The sequence below is a fragment of the Schistocerca cancellata genome, chromosome 10, assembly GCF_023864275.1.
Source record: "Schistocerca cancellata isolate TAMUIC-IGC-003103 chromosome 10, iqSchCanc2.1, whole genome shotgun sequence".
In the NCBI taxonomy this organism is placed as follows: domain Eukaryota; kingdom Metazoa; phylum Arthropoda; class Insecta; order Orthoptera; family Acrididae; genus Schistocerca; species Schistocerca cancellata.
In genome coordinates, this window is record NC_064635.1 from 72,621,486 (window position 1) to 72,649,341 (window position 27,856).

Genomic DNA, 27,856 nt, shown 5'->3' on the forward strand with positions numbered 1-27,856 from the left:
CATGGTAAATGTGATTTAAATTTATGTCATCCTGTCTGAAACTATTTAAAAATTTGAGATTATCTCTGAGTAATTGTTTTGGTGTTTTTGAGAAAGTTTCAGCGAAATAAAAACTATCTATTTCTATATGCCTATGTCTTGTAAAATATTTTCTTACTATACCCTAATTTTCAAGGATGAAGTCATTGCATATTACAAGTGAATTATCTTGACATTAATCTAGCAGTATAATTAATCGCAATTTTCAAGAAAAGTGGTTATCTTCTCATTTCTTTGTGTTTAATTTTTTTGCAAATTTTTAAAAGTTCTTGATATTTTGGTTGATCTAAACTTATAGAATTTATGTACAAATGATTAGTTATATTCCAGTTCAACCATGCTGTTGCTAGGATATACTTGGAACAAAGCTATAGGATTTTGTAACCAGAAAGATAGGAAATAATATTTTATCTAGAATTGAGCAACCTTTCATTTCATCATCAGTTCGCTTGTATTTGACTTCATGTTACTAATAAAATAAATATAGAAGGAAATATACTTAACAATGGCAAAATAAAGAGTAAGAAAAATTAAGTGCTTTATCCACTAAATATGCTTAGTGGTATCTTTAGAGACTGTAAGGTGATCTTACTGTAATTTTCACTTGAAGTTCCAGTGCTGGATATGCTCTTCTTAGATGGCCTGATAATAACGATGCTGGAGTCGAAATAAAAGATACACTTCCAAAAGAAGGAAAAGTCGTTGTAGGATCGATGGAAATTCGTGTACTGATTGTTAAATATGAACCAAATTACTAGTCACAACAACTAGAAAATATATAGAAAAATCCTAAAATTCTAATATTTTTTTCTGAACTACAAAGTTAAGAAGTTGCTAGATTCACTGGTAAGACAAATTTTGAGTTAGATATCAAATTTCTATAGCTCAGTAGAGTTTATGTGCTATATTTAGTATTTGTTAAATTTCAAACAAATTGTAAAAATAATCAGTGCTGGACTCTTTATTATTCAATCACATTGAGCTACAGTACATATACCTGAAAAATGGAAGAAACGAAGTTTCCCCTCAAGACATGTGGGATATTAATCCACCTTATAATTTGCTTAAAGCATATGATGAATTTCTCGATTTTAAATGAGTTACACTACTCAGAGGAGATACTGAAGTAAGTCCGTATAATTTTGTAACGAACTATCTTATCTATGTGATTAATATGACTCATAGAAAAAATATTGTAACACTCAGAAGACAACAATGAAATTAGTTGCAACTTTTAATGAAAAAATTCTTGCAGATATTTCAGCACACACAGTTACGTATGGTAAAAAGAACCTCACTTATGATGCAAAGCACAGAATTTTAACTGACAATTTTTAACCTCTGTGGAAGTGGCAGTGAAAAATGAATTGGCAGTGGGTACATACTACAAGGAGATGAAAGCAAAGCTTTGCCTATATCTTTAAAGACTTCACATGATCGATTGTGTAATTGGAAAGGCAAACTCTATGTAGAAATTCTGTAAAACTTCATGCTTTTAACCAAAAATAATTATGGATTCGTGTTTGACCTGCATATTTCTACATAGCTCTAAAATATTAACATAATAGCTCTCATTGAATCAAATGTGTTACAAATGCTAGACAAAGGTAAGATATGAGCAAATTGGAATTGGAGATACGTTCTTTCCTGGTTTTTCGAGCTGTTTTCCTTGTGAGCCGAGCCCCAATGGGAGGACCGCACTCTTTCTAACGGTTGAAGATGATAAATCTCCACTCCAACCAAAAGTAGTTTATAAGAACAGGCGCATAAACAGTGTACTGTCAACAGCCTTAAAAAGTAGACAAAATTAAGATGCAAAAATTTACATAACAACAAGCTATGATGAATACCACCCAAATTTTCGTAAAATGAACATTAACTAACGAACTACATAAATCTTATGTGTAAAAATCTGTGAATAATGATCATAACATGAACACTTAGACACTTAGTGAATGTAAACCCAAAGTGTGAGTCACTATTTTTGTGATGCACGTTTTTTTTTTTAAAAAAAAAAAAAAAAAAACAGGAGCTCTAGTGGAATGCCGATTGCAGACAGTATTCAGATGTATGCATGGCCTTTCCAGTGGGCCATATAGCGTCTTCATGTGTATTTGTCACGAACAATTTTTTTGTTCGTTACGAATTAATGAAATGAGCCACTCTAATAGAAGAAACTCTGTACAACTAGTGAAAAAGAAAAGCAATGGTCAAGGAGTATAAAATTGTTAATTCTACGAAATGTTACTTTGGGGAAAACCAATGACGGTAGAGACCTGATACAATGTGCTATGAAACAGTATATTTAAATCTTATAATAACCACCATTATGATAGCGTCATTTTCCTTGATATTCTCTCTCCGACGCAATTTTTTCTGACTCTGCCGTTGTTATAAAATCTTTCAGCGTCTTCAGGGTCTGTACGGCGGTGTTATTAATTATGAAATAGATTTTTCGCTTAAACTTCTACTTAATGCTTTCATTTTTTAGTTGTAATGGCCCTGAGTGAAGTAACAAAGCATTGACAGCACTTATAGCGCTGGACAGTCGAGGCAACGTAGACTCACAGGAGCTACAAGACAGCCGCCATTATGCAGCAAATTTGAATTTTAGTACTTTTCTTTACAGTCGCACAACTGCTTGCGCAGTTAGTACAACATTTCTATCCCACAGGAACCTGTGGACCTCAAGGAGATTTTATTGATACAAGTAGGTGTACAGTAAATGATTGATTTTTCAGCTGACCTGGCTGCGAACCAACAAAGACGTTATTTCAAGTCTCATTATAAAGGAAAGGTGTGGGACGCTGATTTTCATTTACAGTGGCATAGTTGATTTTGTGGTGCGAAAATAGTACTTTACATAGACGTATTGGTGGGCTCATATCGTCGCGAGATTGTGTTTTCCTTGATCATTGCTTATAACAGCATGTGCCCCACGCAGTCACAATAGTTAGAGGGAAGACTTAATACATGATTATTACAGTAGATGTGGCTAAGAATTGTCCTATAATGTACGTCGTAAACGGAAGTGCTAGGCGTAGAACAGATGCAGTATTTTACGAGCTAATTTCCAAAAAAACTCGGATTTATTCAAAGAAATGATAGAAGCATTTAATTTTCAAACTCGGGAAACCATATGGCTACGAAGTCTTTCGCGACGTATTTCTTGAATAAAAATCTCTCGGTGTACAGTCAAGGATAGTCTCGGCTTAAGAGTGCCGGGAATTTATACTATTCCTTACGAATGCGGCAAGAATTACGTGGGCCAGTCTGTAAGAACCGTTGCCGACCGCTGCATCGAGCACCAGCGCCACCTAAAATACAGGTATTTGGAAAAATCTGCGGTGGCTGAACATAGCCTGCTTAACAAGCATAAGATTTTATTTGAAGAAACCAGAGTAATAGCCCACGCATCGAATTACTGGGACTCTGTGATCCGGGAAGCAGTCGAAATTAGACTTAGCGATAATAACTTTAACAGAGACAATGGCTATGCACTTAGAAACACTTGGAAGAGTGTACTGGATAAAGAAAAATCGCAGAGAAAAACTTCCCGTACTTTACCTCCTGATTCAAGGGATGGCGCTGCAAGCAATGCAGGATAGAAACTACATCTATGGAAGTAGAGGGCACCACTTCACTACGCGCCATATCGCTGTTGCTATGACGTATTCCAGCCAATCAGAAGCCGTCCTTGGCATATAAAAGTGGGAACCTCGCTAGTTCACGACAGACCCCTCCCGGATGATGAGCTTCGCCCTGACATCTACCCTTCCTACCAACACCCTCTTCCTGCCTCCTCCTCAGGCGTCCCTCTCCTCCCCCTCCCTCCTTCTGAGCGGATTTCCCCTCCTACTCCCCCTCCATCTCTTGTGCCTCCTTTCAGTGTCTCTGCGCCCCCTCCTGCCCTGCCTTCCCTTTTCCTCTCCCGCCCTGTGTGTCTCCTGCCTCTTCGTGAACCCACGGTTGCCCCTCCTCTCTTCATCCCGCCGCTTCCCCAGCTGCCCCATGCTCTCCCCTCCTTTTCCATCCTCTCTGACCTTTCCCTTGGCAGGTCCCACCTGGTAGTTTTATTCTTCGTTGTGTGTGCTCCAAGTGGGTTTTAAGTGTGTTGTTTTGGAGTGTTTTTAATACTGTGGCCAACTTTTAACCTGTGCATGCGCATCCAGTGTCTTCTCTGTGTTTTAAGAATCGCCAACTGTGTTTTTTTTTAACTTTCTGTGAACATCTACATGTCAGTGTATTTTTACCTTCATTTTCTCCCCTTACTCTGTTTTATGTTTCCCTTTTTTATCTCCTTATGTACGTATTATTTTATTCTTGATTTAGATGTCGTGTCACTCGGCTGAAGAGCGGCGGATTGTGCCGCTGACAGCCCTCCCCTGTCCATATGGGGCAGGGGAATGAAATCATAATAAAGAAAAAAAAATAGTTCATGACAGTCAGTTTTAGCCCTGACGACGACCATGGAGGTAGTGGTCGAAAGCTTGGAGTTTTATCCTGAATTGACGCGGCATGTACACCGAGAGATTTTTATTCGGGAAACCATAGACAGACTTTCTATTGGAGGGAAGAATATTTCGCTGTAAATTGATATAGTTGGTGCGGCTGGGGAAAAATGAAGACATCTTGAACGGCTAATGCAAGGGGCCACATCACACTAAGACTGACCAAATGTTACTAAAATAATGCAACACATTTTTTCCAAAATAAGATTGGTTTTATTCATAATTCCAGTGTACCATAATATTCTCCCGCCTTTGTCTACAAAACCCCATTTTTCAACAGAATCTCCATTCAATGCAGTGGCCTTGCATGACATTACTGGGAGGGCGTTTACAACCGCATGGAACCACTCTAATGGTGGAAATCGGAGCCAAAGTCTTGCTGCATAAATAATCTGTCCATTATCCACGCACTGCTTCACGCGAAGTGTATCCTTCATTGGGCCAAACAGATGGACCTTCGTGGCTCTTTGTGCACTTTGCCAGGTGGTGACGAACATAGCGGGCACACACCTCTGAGTACCCCAGCTGGTGGGCGAGTGTGTCAGCACGCCGGTTAAGCGGTGACGTGCTTGACTGTGGTCCGTCGATCGCCTAGGACGTGAGTACCTGCAGATTCCAGTACTGCAGGGGACACAGCTGCGTGCAGCCAGCAGGCATACAGGAGATTGGACAGGTTTGCGCTGCCAGGTATGCTCTGCCTCATTATGATGATGACGGACGCCTTGCCCAACAACTCACCTCGCTTCTGTTCACTGCTACTTCTCCAGAGACATTCTGCAAGCGCCTACGAATCCCTGAGATGCTCTGCTTTCCCGCTAAAGGAAACTCAATGACAGGTGTAGCACTGCCACCCATCAGAACATCATAAAACTACAGGGGCCGAAGCGGGAATATTCCACGATATCCCGACAAATTCCGCATTTTTTAAACCCAAATTGGCCTAGAAAAAAAGCGTTGTGTTACTTATTGAACGCCCAAGAACATTTTGTGATTCACGTGACCAGAACTGATAGACTACCAAAACAAGTATGCACCAAACCAGTTTTCATAAAGCACCTTTCTCGCTGAAAGATATCGCAGTCAGTCAGCTGCCAGTCTCGAGAAGGGACCTATGCTGGTCCCGAAGTTTAGAAGTCTACAGATCTATGAATGTATCAGTTTGGAAGGCTCAATCAGTCACCTTCTTCGGACTGTGATGTTGTTAGCTGTGGCACTACTGTTGCTTCCAAGTTCGATGACATGGACTTTACACTTTCCAACCAGTGAATCAACTGCCAGGCCTATTTCAGCTGCTTCTGCCTCCCACCCTGCTGTCTTCGGTTCCCGTCCAGTGACGACCAGCCACTCATCCACAATCTTCTGTGTGTGCAGACTACTTTCCGCTTACCTTTGCTCTGGGCAGACTCTGCTGTTGTGAGCTGCCTCTTCTGCATAGGTCAACAGCATGACCATTGACGCCTCGACCATCCGTATCCAGGGCTGTAATGGTACCAAGTCGGTGGGATCACCATTATGTTCCTGTCCTGCTGGGTCAGAGCATTTGCAGTGCCAGTGCCTTCGCCACTAAGCCACCTGCTGGTTGCCATGTACCATGTGCTGACTGTGGCCTCTTCTCTGGCTGGGTGTGCACTGTTTACGTCCTTTGGACTCTGGTGTCATGTGGTATCGTCACGACGGATGCATTTTGAGTAATAAATGAATGAATTACCACTGTTTCTCAGGCACATCAACAGCGTCTAACAAGCGCCCATTCAACACCCTACAGCAGCTCTCGTCTTGTGCAATGATATTCTGACAGCCTGACAAAGATCCAACTCATTCTGCCAACCACCATAGAGGTAGCCAACATGGTCGTTAAAATACTAATCTTCCTCCGAGCACCATCTCTAACTTTCACCGCGATCGATCCCCATCTTAGAGTCTGACCAATACTTCAGGCTCCTGGCACACAGCGACATGCCAGCTTTTTACATGCTAAAACAATGCCACAGCACCTCGACAATGCCCCACTGCCAACAAGTGTACGTAGTATGCTGAGTGTTCTAAGCTGTCAGACTCGCTGGCTAGCATATGTTAACAAAAGAGTACAAGCTTACAAAGCATGGTACTCTTAGATATTGTCGAACACTTTCACCGAGGTTGTCGGTGGGGAGATGGGGGGTGGGGAGCTCTTGAACTTGCTTGAGTGGCAAGTGGTCGCTGGCAGTCAGCCAGTGTCATCACTTCCGGACATAGAGACCACACTGTTGTCTTCGCCACTGTTGGCGAGAAATTCTGCTGCCCCAGGCGCTCCAAACCACGAGTATCACAGTGACGACTCAGCATTGCTGTACACGTTAATAATTAAATGCGCAACAACACAGCATTCCGATGACAGTGTCATTACAGACCTTTCATCGGAATGCTGTGTTGTCACATTACAAAATTCCAGAAAAATGGTACTGAGGTTATGATTAATGCAGTGGGAAAATTCTTCTTTCTTTTTTAATTGTACTGTATAATGGAAAAATATTAATTGTGTGAGAATAAGACTTGTAAGTGTTCACTCCAGTAAATCTATACCTGAGACAAACTGGTACACCTACACCATTTATCTGTTACTGATTGCAAATGCCACATTCAGGTATACAGGGTGAGTCACCTAACGTTACCGCTGGATATATTTCGTAAACCACATCAAATACTGACGAATCGATTCCACAGACCGAACGTGAGGAGAGGGGCTAGTGTAATTGGTTAATACAAACCATAAAAAGATGCACGGAAGTATGTTTTTAACACAAACCTAGGTTTTTTTAAATGGAACCCCGTTAGTTTTGTTGGCACATCTGAACATATAAACAAATACGTAATCAGTGCCGTTTGTTGCATTGTAAAATGTTAATTACAAGCGGAGATATTGTAACCTAAAGTTGACGCTTGAGTACCACTCCTCCGCTGTTCGATCGTGTGTATCGGAGAGCACCGAATTAAGTAGGGATCCAAAGGGAACGGTGATGGACTTTAGGTACAGAAGAGACTGGAACAGCACATTACGTCCACATGCTAACACCTTCTTATTGGTCTTTTTCACTGACGCACATGTACATTACCATGAGGGGTGAGGTACACGTACACACGTGGTTTCCGTTTTCAATTACGGAGTGGAATAGAGTGTGTCCCGACATGTCAGGCCAATAGATGTTCAATATGGTGGCCATCATTTGCTGCACACAATTGCAATCTCTGGCGTAATGAATGTCGTACACGCCGCAGTACATCTTGTGTAATGTCGCCGCAGGCTGCCACAATACGTTGTTTCATATCCTCTGGGGTTGTAGGCACATCACGGTACACATTCTCCTTTAACGTAACCTACAGAAAGAATTCCAGAGGTGTAAGATCAGGAGAACGGGCTGGCCAATTTATGCGTCCTCCACGTCCTATGAAACGTGTACCTCACCCCTCATGGCAATGTACATGTGCGGCAGTGAAAAAGACCAATAAAAAGGTGTTAGCATGTGGACGTGATGTGCTGTTCCAGTCTCTTTGGTACCTAAGGTCCATCACCGTTCCCCGTTCGGTGCTCTCCGACACACGATCGAACAGCGGAGGAGTGGTGAAACGTCCCCTTTGAAAAATTATACATGACTGTGCTTAAACTGACACACAATATTTTTAGCGCAACGCAATCTGACTATCAAAAATCCCTACAAAAGAATGGCCCTGACGAACATTAAACTATACCTTTCACAGATCACTTACCTCACAAAAATCTTCCTTACTCGAACTACTGCAATACAGCGAGCGCCACTACTGCCAGCTAAATAAAAGATTCAAACTACGGAAGGCACTAACTACTGATAGGGATAGTTAACAAATGAAAGATTTTAATAGAGAACAAACAATGTATTTACCTTAATATCATCAAAAGTCATAATATATGTAATTTCAAAACTCCGCCATCTCTCTCCTCACATCGACCACTGCTGGCGGGTCACCTCTAACTGCACAACGCTACGCGCTGTTCACATCCAGCTGCCGCTGCCCAACACTACAATGGCGAGTATTACAACAATGCAAAGCAGCCACAGACTGCACACAGCACAGCCAGTGATTTTCATACAGAGCGCTACGTGGCGTTACCAATAAGAAAACCTAAACAGCCTACTTACAGTGGTACTCAGACGTCAACTTTAGGTTACAATATCTCCGGATGTAATTAACATTTTTACAATGCGACAAACGGAACTAATTACGTATTTGTTTATATGTTCAGATGTGCTAACAAAACTAACGGGGTTCCATTTAAAAAAACGTAGGTTTGTGTTAAAAAACATACTTCCGTGCATTTTTTTATGGTTCGTATTAACCAATTACACTAGCCCCTCTCCTCACGTTCGGTTGTGGAATCGATTCGTCAGTATTTGATGTGGTTTACGAAATATATCCAGCGGTAACGTATATTAGTTTCCCAGTGTCTGACTATACGAGGTGCGACAATAAAGTAATGATATTGATTTTATTTGAAACACGTTGCAACCCTGCAGGCTTGCGCAGGCACAATATCTTTGACCTTGCTCTAGAACATGCTTCTAGTCCAAGCCCCACATCTATGCAACTGCTCAGTTCTGAGCTGTGCTGTAATAAGTTAACAGGCGTTTGCTTCTCTCGTCACGGAAATGGAACCGCATAATATTTCACAACGGTATGCCATTACTTTTTGCGTTAAATTGGGTGAAAACGCGACGAAAACTTACGGTAAGCTTCAGAAGGCTTTTGGAGAGGAGGTTATGAAAAGAGCTCAAGTTTTTCGTTGGCATAAAATGTTTAGTGAAGGCAGAACGAATGTTGAAGATGAAGACCACAGTGGACGACCATCAGCCTCACGGACGGATGTCAACTTGGCCAGGGTGCGTGAACTCGTACGATCTGATCGAAGATTATCCGTGAAAATGATTGCAGAAGAACTGAACATCGATCGAGAAACGGTTCGTCTAGTAATAACTAAAGATCTTGGTATGACAAAGATTTGTGCAGAAATGGTCCCCAAAAATCTCACACCACAACAGCGAGAAACACAGAAAAATGTGGCAGCCGATCTGTTAGAGCAAACGGAAATCAATCCAGAATTGTTTAGTCGTGTTATCACTGGTGATGAAAGTTTGTTTTTTCAGTACGATCCAGAGACAAAACGCCAAAGTTCGCAATGGTGCTCAAAGAGATCACCCAGACCAAAGAAAGCTCGCATGTCAAAGTCAAAAGTGAAATACATGCTTGTGTGCTTCTTTGATTCCAATAGAATTGTTCATAAAGAGTGGGTGCCTCCTGAACAAACAGTTAACCAATATTACTAAAAATAAATTTTAGAAAGACTTCGTAAAAGAGTTCTTCGTGTCCATGCCAACATTGCTGATTCTGCATCACGATACTGCACCATCCCATACTGCTCTGTCAGTACAGCAATTTTTAACCTCAAAACAAATTTCAGTACTACCACAGACACCTTATTCACCAGATATTGCTCCATGCGACTTTTTTATATTCCCGAGAGTCAAAACTGCTGTCAAGGGGCACCATTTTCGAACAACACAAGATGTTCAAAAATCTGTGACGAGGATCTTAGAGGATATTACAGAAGATGAGTTCCAGAAATGTTACCATCAATGGCAGAAGCGCTGGAAAAAGTGTTTGAAATCAGAAGGGAACTACTTTGAAGGAGATTAAACTTGACTAAAACGGTAAGCAACATTTTTTTTTCACATCAGTCTCATTACTTTATTGTCGCACCAAGTAGACATTTCCATTGCCATCTATGGCATATCATGGAGAAGTTTCAGTCGGACTGATATCTGCTGACAGTAACAAATTCATATTGGAAAAATCTAGGAGATTAGATGTCGCTCGTAGCTAGTTCAGAAAATACATCGATTGTTTATCATTGCTTACAGGCAGGCAGCATGACCTAGCTATGAAGAGCAAATTCTGTAAATTTGATGCAAAAAATTGTTACAATATGAATTACTCACAAATAAGCGTTATAGAAAGCATTTATGAAAAGCCATAGATGCTGATGACGATGTTTGGTTTGTGGGGCGCTCAACTGCGTGGTTATCAGCGCCCGTACAATTATCCAATCTTTGCTCAGTCCAATTTCGCCACTTTCCTGGATGATGATGAAATGATGAGGACAACACAAAGCCATAGAATAAGATGTTGGTAGTAAGTTGTCGTAGTAGACCACACTTCTTACTCACAGAGCAAATGCCTTTGTTCGTGTTTCCAGCACACAGTGTACTTTCAATAATGAAACCCGGTCCATAGTCTTGCTCACACACTGAATTAGGAATAACTGTCACCTCAGTGTACAGGAGAGTATCAGAATGGTTCTTGCCTGTAACGAGAAAAAAGTCAGTCATGTCATATTCGTGTCTCTTTACGAACATGAAGATCCAGTAACTCTACCCTTCAGTACCAACATAAAACTAATTAAATAATATCGGTCCAAAGTACTTGCAGTATAAGGATCTTTGCAATATTTTTTTGCAATAATTTGTGAACGCTGTTCCATTGTTTGCCAAACTCAATTTGACCAGTTTATTTTATTATGGCAGAGACTGAATCAAGTTGCATATCATGAATGAAGCACATGTTTTTGGACATAGCTACAAACTGGTTATTTACTAACACAGGGAAACCACAGAGAAACATACTATATTTTGTTCTCATGTATATGCATATGAGTTTGCAGCTAGTTGAGCCGTGCATGTCTCATGTTTGTGCCATCTCTTATTTAACATCCAATTTTTGTGGTACTGCCACCTTGTTATGTTAGTTTCGATTACTTGTCACTGAGTTGCTGCTTTGCCTGCCCGTGAGCGGCAGCAGCAGCGCTTATCGATATAAGCTCTGCTGTGTTATCTTTGCTGGACTGCTATTACTTCCCGATCGTTTTGTGTCGAGGAGTTCGGTTGGAACATGCCAGCAGTTAGTTCGGATCTGCCAGTGAGTTGAGAGGCGCTAGCAGTGCAGTTCGGACCTGGCAGTGTTTGACTTAGGACGCAGCAGAAGTTCAGTAGGGGCACAGCTGCAGTGAGGTCCGGACAGCCGCGACTCGGCCGATGGTTGCCGGACCACCTCGGTTGGTCGTCAGTCGGTCGTCTTGTCGGACGACGTGTATGTTGGCCAGGGATCGCTGATGGGTTGTCTGCGTGTGCCGACTAGTGATTCTTTCCTGTTATTGTACAGTCACTGCCGTTAGCATTGTCTGGTTCACAGTGCAAGTGTTCGTGAAACTGTGTGTAGTTGGTGTGATTTTGATTGACAAGTTATTTTAAATGTTGTCGGCGTACTGGCTCAGAGGAGTCGGTTGATTGGTGTGGATGAGCCAGGAAATCTCCATGCGGCGCAGTGGGCCAGGCCCGCTGGCAGTCTCTGCGCAGTGTCAGAGTGTGTGGGAGCTGTTCCGATTGCTACTGGGTTCGTGGCTCACCGACCCAGGACATCAGACTTGAGTGGTGATTTAATTACCGAAGCCAGACTGTTCACATTGTACCGTTGGTTTCCATGGTCGGCTGTTGGGGGGGTATTCCTGTAAGCAACAGAAAGTTTGACCACCATCCGGTGGAGTTTAATTGTATTTTGGTTATTTGAAGTCCAAGTGCGCCAGCGGAATTTTCTGCCTTGTGGCCGTTAGCGTTCCGGTTACCTGCCCTGGCCGCTGACATAAAATTCAGGCAGTGTCGTTTCCTCATCGTGTTGTCGCTGTCCAACACGTGTGTGTAGTTTTGACAGCTTATGCATACTCAGTTGTGGATGGCTACGCCTTTACGTTTTGGCATTGGAGTTCCTTGTGTACTGGTCGGGTGGAAAGCAAGTCGTCTTGTCGGTGGGTGCGTTGACTGCTCTTGGTTGGGTTGCCGGCGGATCGGGTATAGTTGGGCTGACTACCTGTCTGTCCTAAGCGAACGTTAATATTTCAAGTGCAGACCGATCCTCGAAAACTTCTGAGCGCCGCTGGTTGTACTGCCTTTTCTTATTGGTGTTTGATTGTGTATTTTAATGGCTTTTTGTTGGGTTTTAAATAATGGGCCTTCAGCCACTTTAAAATTGAACGTTTCTTACTTGTCAAGTCTTGCATTGCTTGGGCCTTCAGCCTATTTAATTTTTTTTTATAAAGCTTTGAGCCTTCTGCCTTTTCAAAATTTGTTATAGTTGTGTTTTTAAATAATGGGCCTTCAGCCGCTTTAAAATTTAAATTTCTTTCTTGTTAAATCTTAGATTGTTTGGGCCTTCAGCCTGTGTAAAATATTGTTTAAAGATAAAGCTTTGGGCCTTCTGCCTACTAAAAATTATTTTAGTTGTTTTAAGTAATCGACCTTCAACCGTTTTTAAATTAAAGTTCTTGTCTTTCAAGTATCAGACTGTGTGGGTCCTTCAGTCTAATAGGAGATAAGCCCTTCTGCCTTGTGTTCTTTTAATTAATTTTACCTACAGTCTTAAATCATGAGCCTTCAGCCGTCTTTTAATTAAACTTGTTTACCTTTCAAGTGCTAGATTTGTTGGGCTTTCTGCCAAGTTATAAAAAAATGGTTCAAATGGCTCTGAGCACTATGGGACTTAACATCTGTGGTTATCAGTCCCCTAGAACTTAGAACTACTTAAACCTAACTAACCTAAAGACATTACACACTTCCATGCCCGAGGCAAGATTCGAACCTGAGACCATAGCGGTCACGCGGTTCCAAACTGAAGCACCTAGAACCGCACGGCCACACCGGCCGGCTGCCAAGTTATAGAACTAACTTGATGATAGTCAATGAAGGTGTGAATGTGAAATAATGGTATATGTAAAGCTTTTATACTGTACATTGAAGTAATTGGGCTCCTAGGTATGTTCGAGAATGACTTGTATGCTAGTTATTCGTACCTGGGGATTTGTTATAAACTATTTCGTCAGTTCATGGTACTGCGGAAGTGAGACTATGATTTTAGTAACGTAGTTTTGTTAAGAGGGAGTTGATTTTATATTTGTGAATTTTCAGAATGTATATATGTCAATTTACTGTTCTGATTCAGTGACAAACTGCGATTGGTTCCGTATACACGCGCGGAATTGAGCGGGTTTGATGCTACTTTCCGATTGGCCGTGACGTTTCTCTGCCAATCACAAATTAGCACATTCGCGCATATTCATCTACATCTACATCTACATCCATACTCCGCAAGCCACCTGACGGTGTGTGGCGGAGGGTACCCTGAGTACCTCTATCGGTTCTCCCTTCTATTCCAGTCTCGTATTGTTCGTGGAAAGAAGGATTGTCGGTATGCCTCTGTGTAGGCTCTAATCTCTGATTTTATCCTCATGGTCTCTTCGCGAGTTATACGTAGGAGGGAGCCATATACTGCTTGACTCCTCGGTGAAGGTATGTTCTCAAAACTTTGACAAAAGCCCGAACCGAGCTACTGAGCGTCTCTCCTGCAGAGTCTTCCACTGGAGTTTATCTATCATCTCCGTAACGCTATCGCGATTACTAAATGATCCTGTAACGAAGCGCGCTGCTCTCCGTTGGATCTTCTCTATCTCTTCTATCAACCCTATCTGGTACGAATCCCACACTGCTCAGCAGTATTCACTTAGGTTAGGTTAGGTTATTTACCGACGATCAACTTTATATGATCATTCCATTTTAAATCACTCCTAATGCCTACTCCCAGATGATTCACAGAATTGACTGCTTCCAGTTCCTGACGTGCTATATTGTAGCTAAATGATAAAGGATCTTTCTTTCTATGTATTCGCAGCACATTACACTTGTCTACATTGAGATTCAATTGCCATTCCCTGCACCATGCGTCAATTCGCTGCAGATCCTCCTACATTTCAGTACAATTTTCCATTGTTACAACCTCTCGATATACCATAGCATCATCCGCAAAAAGCCTCAGTGAACTTCCGATGTCACCCACAAGGTGATTTATGTATATTGTGAATAGCAACGGTCCTACGACGCTCGCCTGCGGCACACCTGAAATCACTCTTACTTCGGAAGACTTCTCTCCATTGAGAACGACATGTTGCGTTCTGTTATCTAGGAACTCTTCAATCCAATCACACAATTAGTCTGATAGTCCATGTGCTCTTACTTTATTCATTAAACGACTGTGGGGAACTGTATCGAACGCCTTGCGGAATTCAAGAAACACGACATCTACCTGGGAACCTGTGTCTATGGCTCTCTGAGTCTCGTGGACGAACAGTAATAGGTGTCCCATTGCTTTTGAACAGCTAGTGAATCTCTAAAATGCCCCCAGTACAATGAACACGGTATAGAAAACTGCTGATACAACGCAAACTGTCCCTTGCGTAAACAAAGCAACAGCCATAAACAGGTTCATAATTTATAATACCTACCTGTGTTTTTGGGCAGCCCCCCATGGGCTGAGAAGCGTGAGGTTTTGCTCTCTCGTAAGGATAAGTTATTTAGTTTGTAATAACAGTTTGTTTCGTACAGATTTAACATTAGATAAGTATGCTACTTTGTTTCTCAAGCTTGTTTAATAACGATTTCACTTCACAAGATTTTACTTAAGTTTACGTATTATTCGAGAAAACGCGGCAACATCGTAGAATCGGCTTGTAGTTATAATTTTGTTTACATTTTGGCGCAGTAAAATTAGAGAATCCCATTTGTCTGTTCTGTTCTTCTTTCCAACAAGTTAAGTAGACTGTGGTTACCATGAAAGAGTAGTGGAGAGATAACTCACTTTGGCATGAAATATATATTTATTGAACACTTGTACATATGACAATTATGGCAGAAAGTTCTCACCAGAATCGATAGTCCAAAGGAAAAGGTTCCCAAAGATAGGGCGATCTGCGCCAGACGCCACAGAGCCTCCACCCCCCCCCCCCCCCCCACACACACACACACACACAGACACCGGTAGTGCGGAGGCAAGACTGAAGTTTCACACGGAATTTGCAGTCTCCCCTCCACAACGGCCAAAGGCCGGTCACGTGATTCCACCTCCACACGGACAGGAGGCGGGGCGTGACTGCCAGCGCTCCTGGTTTTGCTTGAGTGTACTATGTTGCCTTTCCCGCCAGGAAACAAACACACTCTCGCCTGCTTTGTGTCTGTAATCAAAACCAGCAAAGTACACTACAGCCAGGCTGCACAGATTTTTTTCAGGTTTTTGCTACGAGTTGTTTAAATACGTACAGCCCAAAAAGAGCCTAGAAGATTAAGTGACCCAACAAAAGTTTGCACTCTTTTTCCGTTTTGTTTCACAAAATAAATATTTTTCTTATTAACTTTCGTGTGTAGCGAACATGAGTTTCTACTGTGATGTTTTTATTGCTCAAAATAAAATGTCTGTCACAAAATTGCCGAAGGAGTCGGCTTCAATTTCGTGTACGGCAATTAAAAACGTTTAAGTTCGTGAAATTTCCACTTTAACGTGCTGTAACGAGTTGGCTATTTCTTAGTACATAAACATTTAGCAGATGCAAACAGTTCATTGTTCGTTTCGTTTCTTTATTAAAGTTGCTGTCTACTGGTGTTCTTGTGAGATTTTATTTCGCATACTTCAAGCATTATGTTCATAATATATATAACATCTGTTTGTAGTAGGTCTAAGACTGAGCGCTGGCAGTCACGCCCCGCGTCCTGTCCGTGTGGAGGTGGAATCACGTGACCGGCCTGTGGCCGTTGTGGAGGGGAGACTGCAAATTCCGTGTCAAATTTGAGTCTTGCTAGTGCGGAGCACGGCGGAGGGAAGGCTCAGGGGATGAAGTCGTAATTTCGGAGCCGATCCGGCGGGTTCAGGCGGCGGCCGTCGAGGGAAGTGCGGACGGTGGTGTCGGCGGTGCTGCAGCCCGATGGTTTCAACGGCTGCATTTGAGAAGTGATGGCAGGCGGTGACGAGTCTTCTGCAGGCAGGGCGGCTGCGTCGGACCAGACGAAGTTCGTCCTTGAGGGACCATTCCGGTTTGAGTCTATTAACTGAGACTGTCTGGGGCTATCCATCGAGGTGGATGACAAACGTGTAGGTACCATGGCGCAGCACATGGTGAGGGCCCAAATAGGGCCACTGAAGGGTTGCCTGCACAGTGTCATCCCGCAGCGTTTTTTTTTTTATTTTTTGTCCATCAGTCTACTGACTGGTTTGATGCGGCCCGCCACGAATTCCTTTCCTGTGCTAACCTCTTCATCTCAGAGTAGCACTTGCAACCTACGTCCTCAATTATTTGCTTGACATATTCCAATCTCTGTCTTCCTCTACAGTTTTTGCCCTCTACAGCTCCCTCTAGTACCATGGAAGTCATTCCCTCATGTCTTAGCAGATGTCCTATCATCCCGTCCCTTGTCCCTATCAGTGTTTTCCATGTATTCCTTTCCTCTCCGATTCTGCGTAGAACCTCCTCATTCCTTACCTTATCAGTCCACCTAATTTTCAACATTCGTCTATAGCACTACATCTCAAATGCTTCGCTTCTCTTCTGTTCCGGTTTTCCCACAGTCCAAAATTTCACTACCATACACCGCTGTACTCCATACGTACATCCTCAGAAATTTTTTCTCTCAAATTAAGGACGGTATTTGATTATAGTAGACTTCTCTTGGCCAGAAATGCCTTTTTTGCCATAGCCACTCTGCTTTTGATGTCCTCCTTGCACCATCCGTCATTGGTTATTTTACTGCCTAGGTAGCAGAATTCCTTAACTTCATTGACTTCATGACCATCAATCCTGATGTTAAGTTTCTCGCTGTTCTCATTTCTACTACTTCTCATTAGCTTTGTCTTTCTCCGATTTCCTCTCAAACTATACTGTGTACTCATTAGACTATTCACTCCGTTCAGCAGATCATTTAATTCTTCTTCACTTTCACTCAGGATAGCAATGTCATCAGCAAATCGTATCATTGATATCCTTTCACCTTGTATTTTAATTCCACTCCTGAAGCTTTCTTTTATTTCCATCATTACTTCCTCGATGTACAAGAGTAGGGGCGAAAGGCTACAGCCTTGTCTTACACCCTTCTTAATATGAGCACTTCGTTCTTGATCGTCCACTCTTATTATTCCCTCTTGGTTCTTGTACATATTATATATGACCCGTCTCTCCCTATAGCTTACCCCTACTTTTTTCAGAATCTCGAACAGCTTGCAGCATTTTATATTGTCGAACGCTTTTTCCAGGTCGACAAATCCTATGAAAGTGTCTTGACTTTTCTTTAGCCTTGCTTCCATTGTTAGCCGTAACGTCAGAATTGCCTCTCTCGTCCCTTTACTTTTCCTAAAGCCAAACTGATCGTCACCTAGCACATTCTCAATTTTCTTTTCCATTCTTCTGTATATTATTCTTGTAAGCAGCTTCTATGCATGAGCTGTTAAACTGATTGTGCGCTAATTCTCGCACTTGTCAGCTCTTGCCGTCTTGCCGCAGCATAACAAAATAGAACTTAGCTAGGTCTTTGTGGAAGAACAGAGGGGGGGAGGCGGTGTGGGGGCGGTGCAGGGGGGTGTGCAGGTGCGTGACGTGCGTGCGGACATGCTCGACTAGGATGGGAAGATCCTAGGATGTTGCAGGAGGTGAATCCTCGACGAACTCAACGGTGAGATGGAGTGGCTCGCCATACAGAACCTTGGCGAGCAAGGCATTAAGATATCCCTTATGAGACAATCAAACATCCAGCAGTACCTACGGGGGCATGCAGGGTGGGGGCGGGCCTTGGATGGCCTTGACTGTGCGCTGCCACCGCTCAATGAAGCTATTCGCTTGCAGGTGGCAAGCTGCGGTACGACACTTGGTGACGCCGCAGAGTTCACAGACTCATGTGCAGAGTGCATGCTCAAATTAGCGTCCCTGGTTGGTGGTGTGAGATAGGGGACAGCCAAAGCAAGCAACCAACACCGAGATGAAGGAACAAGCGATGGTCTCGGGCATGATAGTAAGGCGGACGGCTTCGATCCAGTGGGACACATGGTCGATGACTGATAAGATATATCTGTAGCCCTCAGATGGAGGAAGGGGACCAATGACGTCGATATGGACGTGCCAGTAACACCCCTTAGAGATGTAAACCTTGCCCAGTGGAGGTTTGGCGTGTCTGCCGGCCTTGCTCCACTGGCACAGAATGCATGCAAAGCTCGAAGCACGACAGTCGTGCTTGATACCAGGCCAGACAAAGTGCTCCATAACCAGCTTTGTCGTGGCGTATGTCCCAGGGTGAGCTAAGCCATGCAAGGCGGCAAAGACCCTATGGCGAAGAGCAGTGGGGAACAGGGGACGAAGTGGCCCCGTAGAGGGGTCACAAAGGACAGGGATTGCCAATCCAGGTAGTATATGGGGCTGGACAGAGAGCGATGAACTGTTGTTTGCTCTTAGTTGCTGTATATCGTCATTGTCGGCTTGTAGTCGGGCCAGCTCCTTTAGATTCAGCGGTGCAGTTAGCACGCATATGCAAGAAAGGTAGTCTGTCACAACATTCTCCGTTCCGTGGATATAACATGCGTCGGAAGAGTACTGACAGATGTAGTCCATATGGTGGAAACGCCTGGGTGAAAGGTTTTTAGGCAGATTACGAATAGCATCCACGAGTGGCTTGTGATTGGTATAGATCGTGAAGGGTCGCCCCTCGAGGTCAAGGCTTAATCGCCTTGTCCACTGCAAGCAGCTCACGATCAAATGCTGACTATTTGCACTGGCTCTTAGTCAGTTTCTCGGAAAAGAAGCAGAGGGGCTGGCTGGAGTCGGCAGTGTGCTGCTATAAAACAGCGCCCGCAGCTGAATCACTGGCATCAGTCGTGATAGAGGCATGGCGCTCAGGGTCAGGGTGGGTGAGTGTGAGGGCTTTGGATAGGGCAGTTTTAAGGTTACCAAAAGCATTGAACATTGGTTGGGTCCACTCCAACTTCCGTTTTCCAGTGGCGTTCTTGCCAGGGAGAGCATTGGTGAGGGCCATTTGGATGAAGGCAGATTGAGGTCTATGGCGGCGATAAAAGTTTGCCATACCCATAAAGCGACGGAGCTGAGCATAATACTCCGGGAGAGGAAGCTTATGTACGATTTCGACACAAGAATTCGTCGACTGCAGACCATCGGCAGAGACAGACTGGCCGAGAAAGGTAACAGATGTGGAACATAGTTGAGATTTATCATGGTTCACCACCATGCCATTTGCAGCGAGGGCCAAACGGACCAAAGCGAGGTGAACTTGACGCTCCTCAGCAGGAGAATAAAATTTAAGAATATCGTCTACGTAAGCATAAGCAAGAGGCAGATGAAGCAAAATGGAATCAATGAACCAGTGCCATGTCTGCACAGCGTTTTTCAGTCCATAAGGCCTGTAACAGTATTCAAATAGGCCAAATGGTGTGATGATGGCCATCTTCGGAATATCTGGTGGATGCCTAGAAATCTGGTGATATGCTTTGGAAGAATCTAATATGAAGAAAAAGGTAGAACCATGGATATGGATATACACTCCTGGAAATTGAAATAAGAACACCGTGAATTCATTGCCCCAGGAAGGGGAAACTTTATTGACACATTCCTGGGGTCAGATACATCACATGATCACACTGACAGAACCACAGGCACATAGACACAGGCAACAGAGCATGCACAATGTCGGCACTAGTACAGTGTATATCCACCTTTCGCAGCAATGCAGGCTGCTATTCTCCCATGGAGACGATCGTAGAGATGCTGGATGTAGTCCTGTGGAACGGCTTGCCATGCCATTTCCACCTGGCGCCTCAGTTGGACCAGCGTTCGTGCTGGACGTGCAGACCGCGTGAGATGACGCTTCATCCAGTCCCAAACATGCTCAATGGGGGACAGATCCGGAGATCTTGCTGCCCAGGGTAGTTGACTTACACCTTCTAGAGCACGTTGGGTGGCACGGGATACATGCGGACGTGCATTGTCCTGTTGGAACAGCAAGTTCCCTTGCCGGTCTAGGAATGGTAGAACGATGGGTTCGATGACGGTTTGGATGTACCGTGCACTATTCAGTGTCCCCTCGACAATCACCAGTGGTGTACGGTCAGTGTAGGAGATCGCTCCCCACACCATGATGCCGGGTGTTGGCCCTGTGTGCCTCGGTCGTATGCAGTCCTGATTGTGGCGCTCACCTGCACGGCGCCAAACACGCATACGACCATCATTGGAACCAAGGCAGAAGCGACTCTCATCGCTGAAGACGACACGTCTCCATTCGTCCCTCCATTCACGCCTGTCGCGACACCACTGGAGGCGGGCTGCACGATGTTGGGGCGTGAGCGGAAGACGGCCTAACGGTGTGCGGGACCGTAGCCCAGCTTCATGGAGACGGTTGCGAATGGTCCTCGCCGATACCCCAGGAGCAACAGTGTCCCTAATTTGCTGGGAAGTGGCGGTGCGGTCCCCTACGGCACTGCGTAGGATCCTACGGTCTTGGCGTGCATCCGTGCGTCGCTGCGGTCCGGTCCCAGGTCGACGGGCACGTGCACCTTCCGCCGACCACTGGTGACAACATCGATGTACTGTGGAGACCTCACGCCCCACGTGTTGAGCAATTCGGCGGTACGTCCACCCGGCCTCCCGCATGCCCACTATACGCCCTCGCTCAAAGTCCGTCAACTGCACATACAGTCCACGTCCACGCTGTCGCGGCATGCTACCAGTGTTAAAGACTGCGATGGAGCTCCGTATGCCACGGCAAACTGGCTGACACTGACGGCGGCGGTGCACAAATGCTGCGCAGCTAGCGCCATTCGACGGCCAACACCGCGGTTCCTGGTGTGTCCGCTATGCCGTGCGTGTGATCATTGCTTGTACAGCCCTCTCGCAGTGTCCGGAGCAAGTATGGTGGATCTGACACACCGGTGTCAATGTGTTCTTTTTTCCATTTCCAGGAGTGTACTTAAACCTAACTAACCTAAGGACATGACACACATGCATGCCCGAGGCAGGATTCAAACCTGTAATCGTAGCGGTTGCGCGGTTCCAGACTGAAGCGCCTAGAACCACTCGGCCACACCGGCCGGTGGCAATAAGTCAAAACCCTGGTAAGAAAGTAAAGGACTATTGTGACAAGATTGAAGAAATTCGGCATAGAAAAAAAAACGCCACATAATCATAATGGGGGATTTGAATGGAGTGGTAGGAGAGGGAAAAGTTGAGGGAGTGGTTGGAAGATTTGCACTCAGAAACAGGAACGACAAGAGTGAAAGCCTGGTTAATTTCTCCAGAGAAAATGCTCTTGTGATTAGAAACACACTGTTTGAACAACACACAAGATAGCTGGGTTGAATTAAGACAGGTACCAAATATATTGTATCATGATACAGATTAGGAAGAAAAACAGCATTAAAAATACCAGAGCATACCTTTGAGGAGACACAGGTTTGGCAGATTTGCGAATAAGATTGAAGAGAGTAAGAGGAAGAAAACCAGTGAGAAATTTGACGTAGAAAGACTAAAGGAAGAAGGCAAGGAAGCTGAGCTGGAAAACACGTTTATGTTAAAATGGGATAGAAGGTCCAAGGAAGAGAGCATAAATGAGAAATAGATGAAGATGGAACAAGGAAGGGAAGTTAATGATTGGAACATGGAAGGTGCTCACACTATTGTAGCCTGGCAAGCTGGAAAATAGTAAACAGGAAATGATGAAGAATAGATTAGACACGTGGGGCATGTGTGAAGTGAGATGGGGGAATAAGGAATAACTGTATAGTGAACAGCACAAATTGTTTTACTAAGGCAGGAAGAAGAGTGGCGGCTATGGAGTGGCAGTTATGATAGGAAAACGACTGATGAAACATGTGTTGAAACTGGAGTAAGTGGATAAAAGAGTGATGATGATCCGATTAAGAGGTGACAACCCGGCGCTTCAGCGAGTCATGCAGAATTTCGCTATTCGTCTGCGCCACATCATCGCCAGTGATGGCAGGCTTATCGAACATGTCATAACCTAAATCAAAATATCTGTAGGGATGTTTACATGTTGAATAAAGAGTTTGCACGTCGTAGCTTGTAACAATTTAGGTTTTTATCCATATAGTTCAGTAATTGTCACTCAGTACGTAAAGCAACAGAAGAAATGGTAAACAAGGTTCTTAAATTTCCATTGGCTCTTTTCTGTGAATGGTCTCACTGAGAAAGACACAATATATTCACTTGTGCACATCTTGGCGGTACTACATCAATTATAAGTGTACTACATGATGGGAACTTCAAAGATTTTCGGTGTGCGCTTAGATGATGATCTAAAATGGAAAAAAGCGCATTTCTAAGTTCCTAAAACAACTTAGCCCAGCCACATTTGTTGTAAGCATTGGGAGAGACAACTCAGTAATTTGGCATTTTGTATATTTTTATTCAATAACGTCATATGGAATAAGGTTTAGGGTCACTTATCTTTAATAGCGATAGTGGTCGTTGTTCAGAAACATGCTGTAAGGATATTAACTGGTGCTCACCCACGATCGTCTTGTTGTGAACTTTTAAGGCTTTCTTACTATTGCTTCACATTATATTTATCCCCTCATGAAATGTTTTGCAAGTAATCCAGTGAAGTTCCAAAGAAACAATGAGGTACATAATACACGGCGGGGTCAGGGATCTTCCCTGCCTCGAGATGACTGGGTGTTGTTGTGTTGCCTTCATCATCATCATTTGTCCCCGTTACGGTCGGAGGAAGGCAATGGCAAACCACCACCGCTACGACCTTGCCTAGTCGGCGGTGCGGGTCTCCCGCATCGTTCCCTACGCTCCTGGGAGTATGGGGCCTCATCATCATCATCATCATCATCATCATCATCATCATCATCATCATCATCATCAGTAGGCTATTACTACAACTATTAACAGGTCGTCTCTACATCTACACTTATCTGGTGGGGATACCAAACACTAGAGTAATACTAAAAAATAGGTCACCCTGGTCTTCTGTATGTGAAAGCCTTTATACACTCATGCTCATAAATTAATGACAGTGCTGATACATGGTAAAACAACGCACTGGTGGGCGGTTTGCTGGCTTAAATCACGTCGGGGTATGACTATGCGGTGCATCTGACCTGCGGTCATCGCACGGTGGCGATGGCAGCAGTCCACATATGCAGAGGTGTGGTGGTGCATGTCAGAGTACGGTACAGTGAGTAAGTGCGCAGACGTTTTCAGACGTGCTAATGGTGACTGTGTGTCGAAAATGGCTCAAAGAACACATGTTGATGACGTTATGAGAGGTAGAATACTAGGGCGACTGGAGGCTGGTGAAACTCAGCAGGTCGTAGCACGGGCCCTCCACGTGCCACAAAGGGTGATCTCAAGATTATGGCAACGATTCCAGTAGACAGGAAATGTATCCAGGCGCTACAGTACGGGACGTCCACAGTGTACAACACCACAAGAAGACCGATATCTCACCATCAGTGCGCGCAGACTGTCACGGAGTACTGCAGGAAGTCTTACTCGGGAACTTACCGCAGCCACTGGGACAGTTGTCTCCAGACACACAGTCTACAGACGACTGAACAGACATGGTTTATTTGCCCAGAGACCCGCAAGGTGCATTCACTGACCCCTGGCCACAGATGAGCCCGTAAAGCCTGGTGTCAAGAACAGAGTACATGGTCATTGGAACTGTGGTTCCAGGTTATGTTCGCGGATGTGTGCAAGTATAGTCTGAACAGTGATTCTCGCCGGGTTTTCATCGGCGTGAACCAGGAACCAGATACTAACCCCTTAATGTCCTTGAAAGGGACCTGTATGGAGGTCGTGGTTTGATGGAGCGGGATGGGATTATGATTGGTGAACGTACACCCCTGCATGTCTTTGACAGAGGAACTGTAACAGGTCACGTGTATCGGAACGTAATTTTGCACCTGTATGTTCGCCTTCTCAGGGGTGCAGTGGGTCCCACCTTCCTCCTGATGGATGATAACGCACGGCCCCACCGAGCTGCCATCGTGGAGGAGTACCTTGAAACAGAAGATATCAGGCGAATGGAGTGGCCTGACTGTTCTCCAGATCTAAACCTCATCGAGCACGTCTGGGATGCTCCCGGTCGACGTATCACTGCACGTCTTCAAACCCCTAGGACACTTCAGGAGCTCCGACAGGCACTGGTGCAAGACTGGGGGGCTGTACCCCAGCAGCTGCTCGACCACCTGATCCAGAGTATGCCAACCTGTTGTGCGGTCTGTGTACGTGTGCGTGGTGATCATATCCCATATTGGTGTCGGGGTACATACGCAGGAAGCAGTGGCGTTTTGTAGTAAATGTGTTTCGGGATGGTTTTCTCAGCTTATCACCACTACCGTGGACTTACAGATCTGTGTCGTGTGTGTTTCCTGTGTGCCTATGCTACTGGCGCCAGTTTTGTGTAGTGTCACGTTGTGTGGCACCACATTCTGCAATTATCCTTAATTTATGAGCATGAGTGTAGATGAGCTGCTCTTTAACAGATTCCTCCCAGAACACAACTATTCGCCTTTCCCACTACCGAACTTATGTAGTTCTTCCATTCTTCATTGCTTTGCTTACTCACTGTAAAATATCATTTGGCATATGCGATCACAGTCGGTTATATCGCTATCCAGAAGGCCGATTAGGAAGGGGGAGGCTACACAATGACACACTATGCAGCAAAGGTAAATGATGTATTGCAATTGCGCAGAGTGAATTTCACATTTGATGCTGTCAGAAGTGTGCCTGTTCGTCCAGTTCAGTGTTTAATCTGTAATAGTACACGAAACCGTCCTTTGTGTTGTGTTCAGCTAACGGATGTCCATCTGTGTTAATTAATGTTCCGTAAGTGTAGTACATTTCAGAACACATTTCTGCAGAGCTTACTTCTTTTCTTACTTGTTTGTTTTATCTATATCTATCTGACACTATTATCAAGATGCGTGTGTCCTTTTTTTAAATTTTTCAGTAAACCTTTCCTATCCTGTATCACTTTGTAAACAACATAATAGTAAAAACAATATAATAGTATAAGGGAGTTGGTTGTTTGTCCTAAAAGTAGGCTACCTACACTCATTAAATTAAATTATTTATTAGAGAAACTCTTTCGGGAATGCACCAATAACCGTTCTTCTGTGTCTAACCCATTCCACGATCCACACTTCCCACCTGGCAGAGGCAGAACGCAAACACTTCTACACACGCTCAGAGCTATCCTTGCGCCCCTAGTGGAGGGGAGCAGACGGTAATAACGGATGGTACGTTAGAGAAGCTTTTGAAATGTTGTAGTTCCAAAAAATGCTGAAGATTAGATAGGTATATTGAATTAATGTGGAGGGACGTAATCGAATACGGAACAAAATGCATTTGTGACATAACTTGACTAGAAGGAGGGATCAGTGATAGCAAACATTCTGATGCATCAGGTAATTGTGGATCTGTTAATGAAAGAAATATTTAGGAAGGGCAAGTGCGTAAAAATTGTAGTGGGGTAACATAACTTGATTACTGTAAGCAGATTCAAATGCGCTTGGGTTTTAGTAGTTACGCAGCAATGGGTAGGCTTCCACAAGATACGATGGCTTGGAGAGCTCTATGAGACCATTATTCTGAGCAGAGTTCACCACAAAACTATTTAGTTTGTCTTGTAAACACAGCGTAAATATATTTCTGTAAACAGTGATCAAAACCGATAAAACTGATATTCAGAATGAGATTTTCACTCTGCAGCGGAGTGTGCGCTGATATGAAACTTCCTGGCAGATTAAAACTGTGTGCCGGACCGAGACTCGAACTCGGGACCTTTGCCTTTCGCGGACAAGTGCTCTACCACTTGCACTTGCCCACGAAAGGCAAAGGTCCCGAGTTCGAGTCTCGGTCCGGCACACAGTTTTAATCTGCCAGGAAGTTTCATATCAGCGCACACTCCGCTGCAGAGTGAAAATCTCATTCTGGAAACATCCCCTAGGCTGTGGCTACGCCATGTCTCCGCAATATCCTTTCTTTCAGGAGTGCTAGTTTTGCAAGATTGGCAGGAGAGCTTCTGTAAAGTTTGGAAGGTAGGAGACGAGATACTGGCAGAAGTAAAGCTGTGAGACCGGGCGTGAGTCGTGCTTGGGTAGCTCAGTTGGTAGGGCACTTGCCCGCGAAAGGTAAAGGTCCCGAGTTCGAGTCTCGGTCCGGCACACAGTTTTAATCTGCCAGGAAGTTTCAAAACTGGTATTGTTTAATATTTTCCTCTAGTAGGCCTAACTTGTGTTTGATTCTGCTTGTTAGCCAAAAATAATGTTATTCAGGCTGAATTTCATTCGCGACTAATGTTTATAGACACTGACAACTCGAAATAAAAACACCTCGAATGGAAGTGGAAGTTACTGCCAAGCTCTCGAAGGAACTGGATGTGTGTGCCTGTAGATATTTGTTTTCCAGTATTTTCAGACTGATAATGTGTATGGCATGTTGAGTTGTGATGCAAGAGTGATTATTTTAAGAAATACAGCGTTCTCGGAAATTCCCGTTACAAAAGTCTGGAGAGGGGAGTGAGTTCATGATGTTTTGGATGGGTACCCATGTCCAGACTGCTACGGTCGCAGGTTCGAATCCTACCTCGGGCATGGATGTGTGTGATGTCCTTAGGTTAGTTAGATTTAATTAGTTCTAAGTTCTAGGGGACTGATGACCACAGATGTTAAGTCCCATAGTGCTCAGAGCCATCTGAACCATCACCATGTCCAGAACTCCCGTTCTACGACGGTTTCACTGCAGACGTGTAACGTGTCCACGTCAGATGAGAGAAAGAGAAACGTCCCAGACTTGCTTGTCCTGGTATGCAGTGGGGTAGGTAGAATGAAATATAGTGTACTACATCAAACGGTCACCTGGTGTGGGGTCGAATGCTAAGCTTAATTTACAAGACTCCTGTACAGACACCGGAAGATCAACTGGCATGTGTTCTGGCCACTGCACTAGAAAACGAAAAGACACCAGTTGGGACGGAGAGTGAGTACCAGAACACGCATCATAGGCACGATGCCTGTAACAATATTTGTGGTCACCACATCTATCCGCGGCTGTAATGCATCGGCACTTTTCTGTACGTAAAGTATGCCGGGCTCTTTTTTGTTTTGGAATAATGTAAACACATGATGTTCAAGTTCTAATAAAAATAAACGTGGTTCAATGATAAATGGAGATTTCATTATGTTTCCTTTCGAATTGTTACCTAATAATTGTACTGTGTCACACCTAATTCAGCTCCTCAAGCAGAAGTGGATGAGTTAAAGATCTGAACTGAAACCATCGTAGAACCTAAACGGTACGTTTCTGGACATAGGTTCCCAATCAAAGTATTGTTACTTCTCCC

The 27,856-nt window shown here is 44.1% G+C and overlaps 1 protein-coding gene across 1 annotated transcript in view; it reads right to left on the bottom strand.

The window, feature by feature from the left end:
- Positions 1 to 27,856, bottom strand: part of LOC126106129 (brachyurin-like) — a 151,883-nt gene that overhangs the window by 27,401 nt on the left and 96,626 nt on the right. The window contains exon 5 of the mRNA XM_049912373.1: positions 10,787 to 10,923. Coding sequence (XP_049768330.1) covers positions 10,787 to 10,923 — 137 coding nt within the window. The remainder of the gene's footprint in view (positions 1 to 10,786; positions 10,924 to 27,856) is intronic.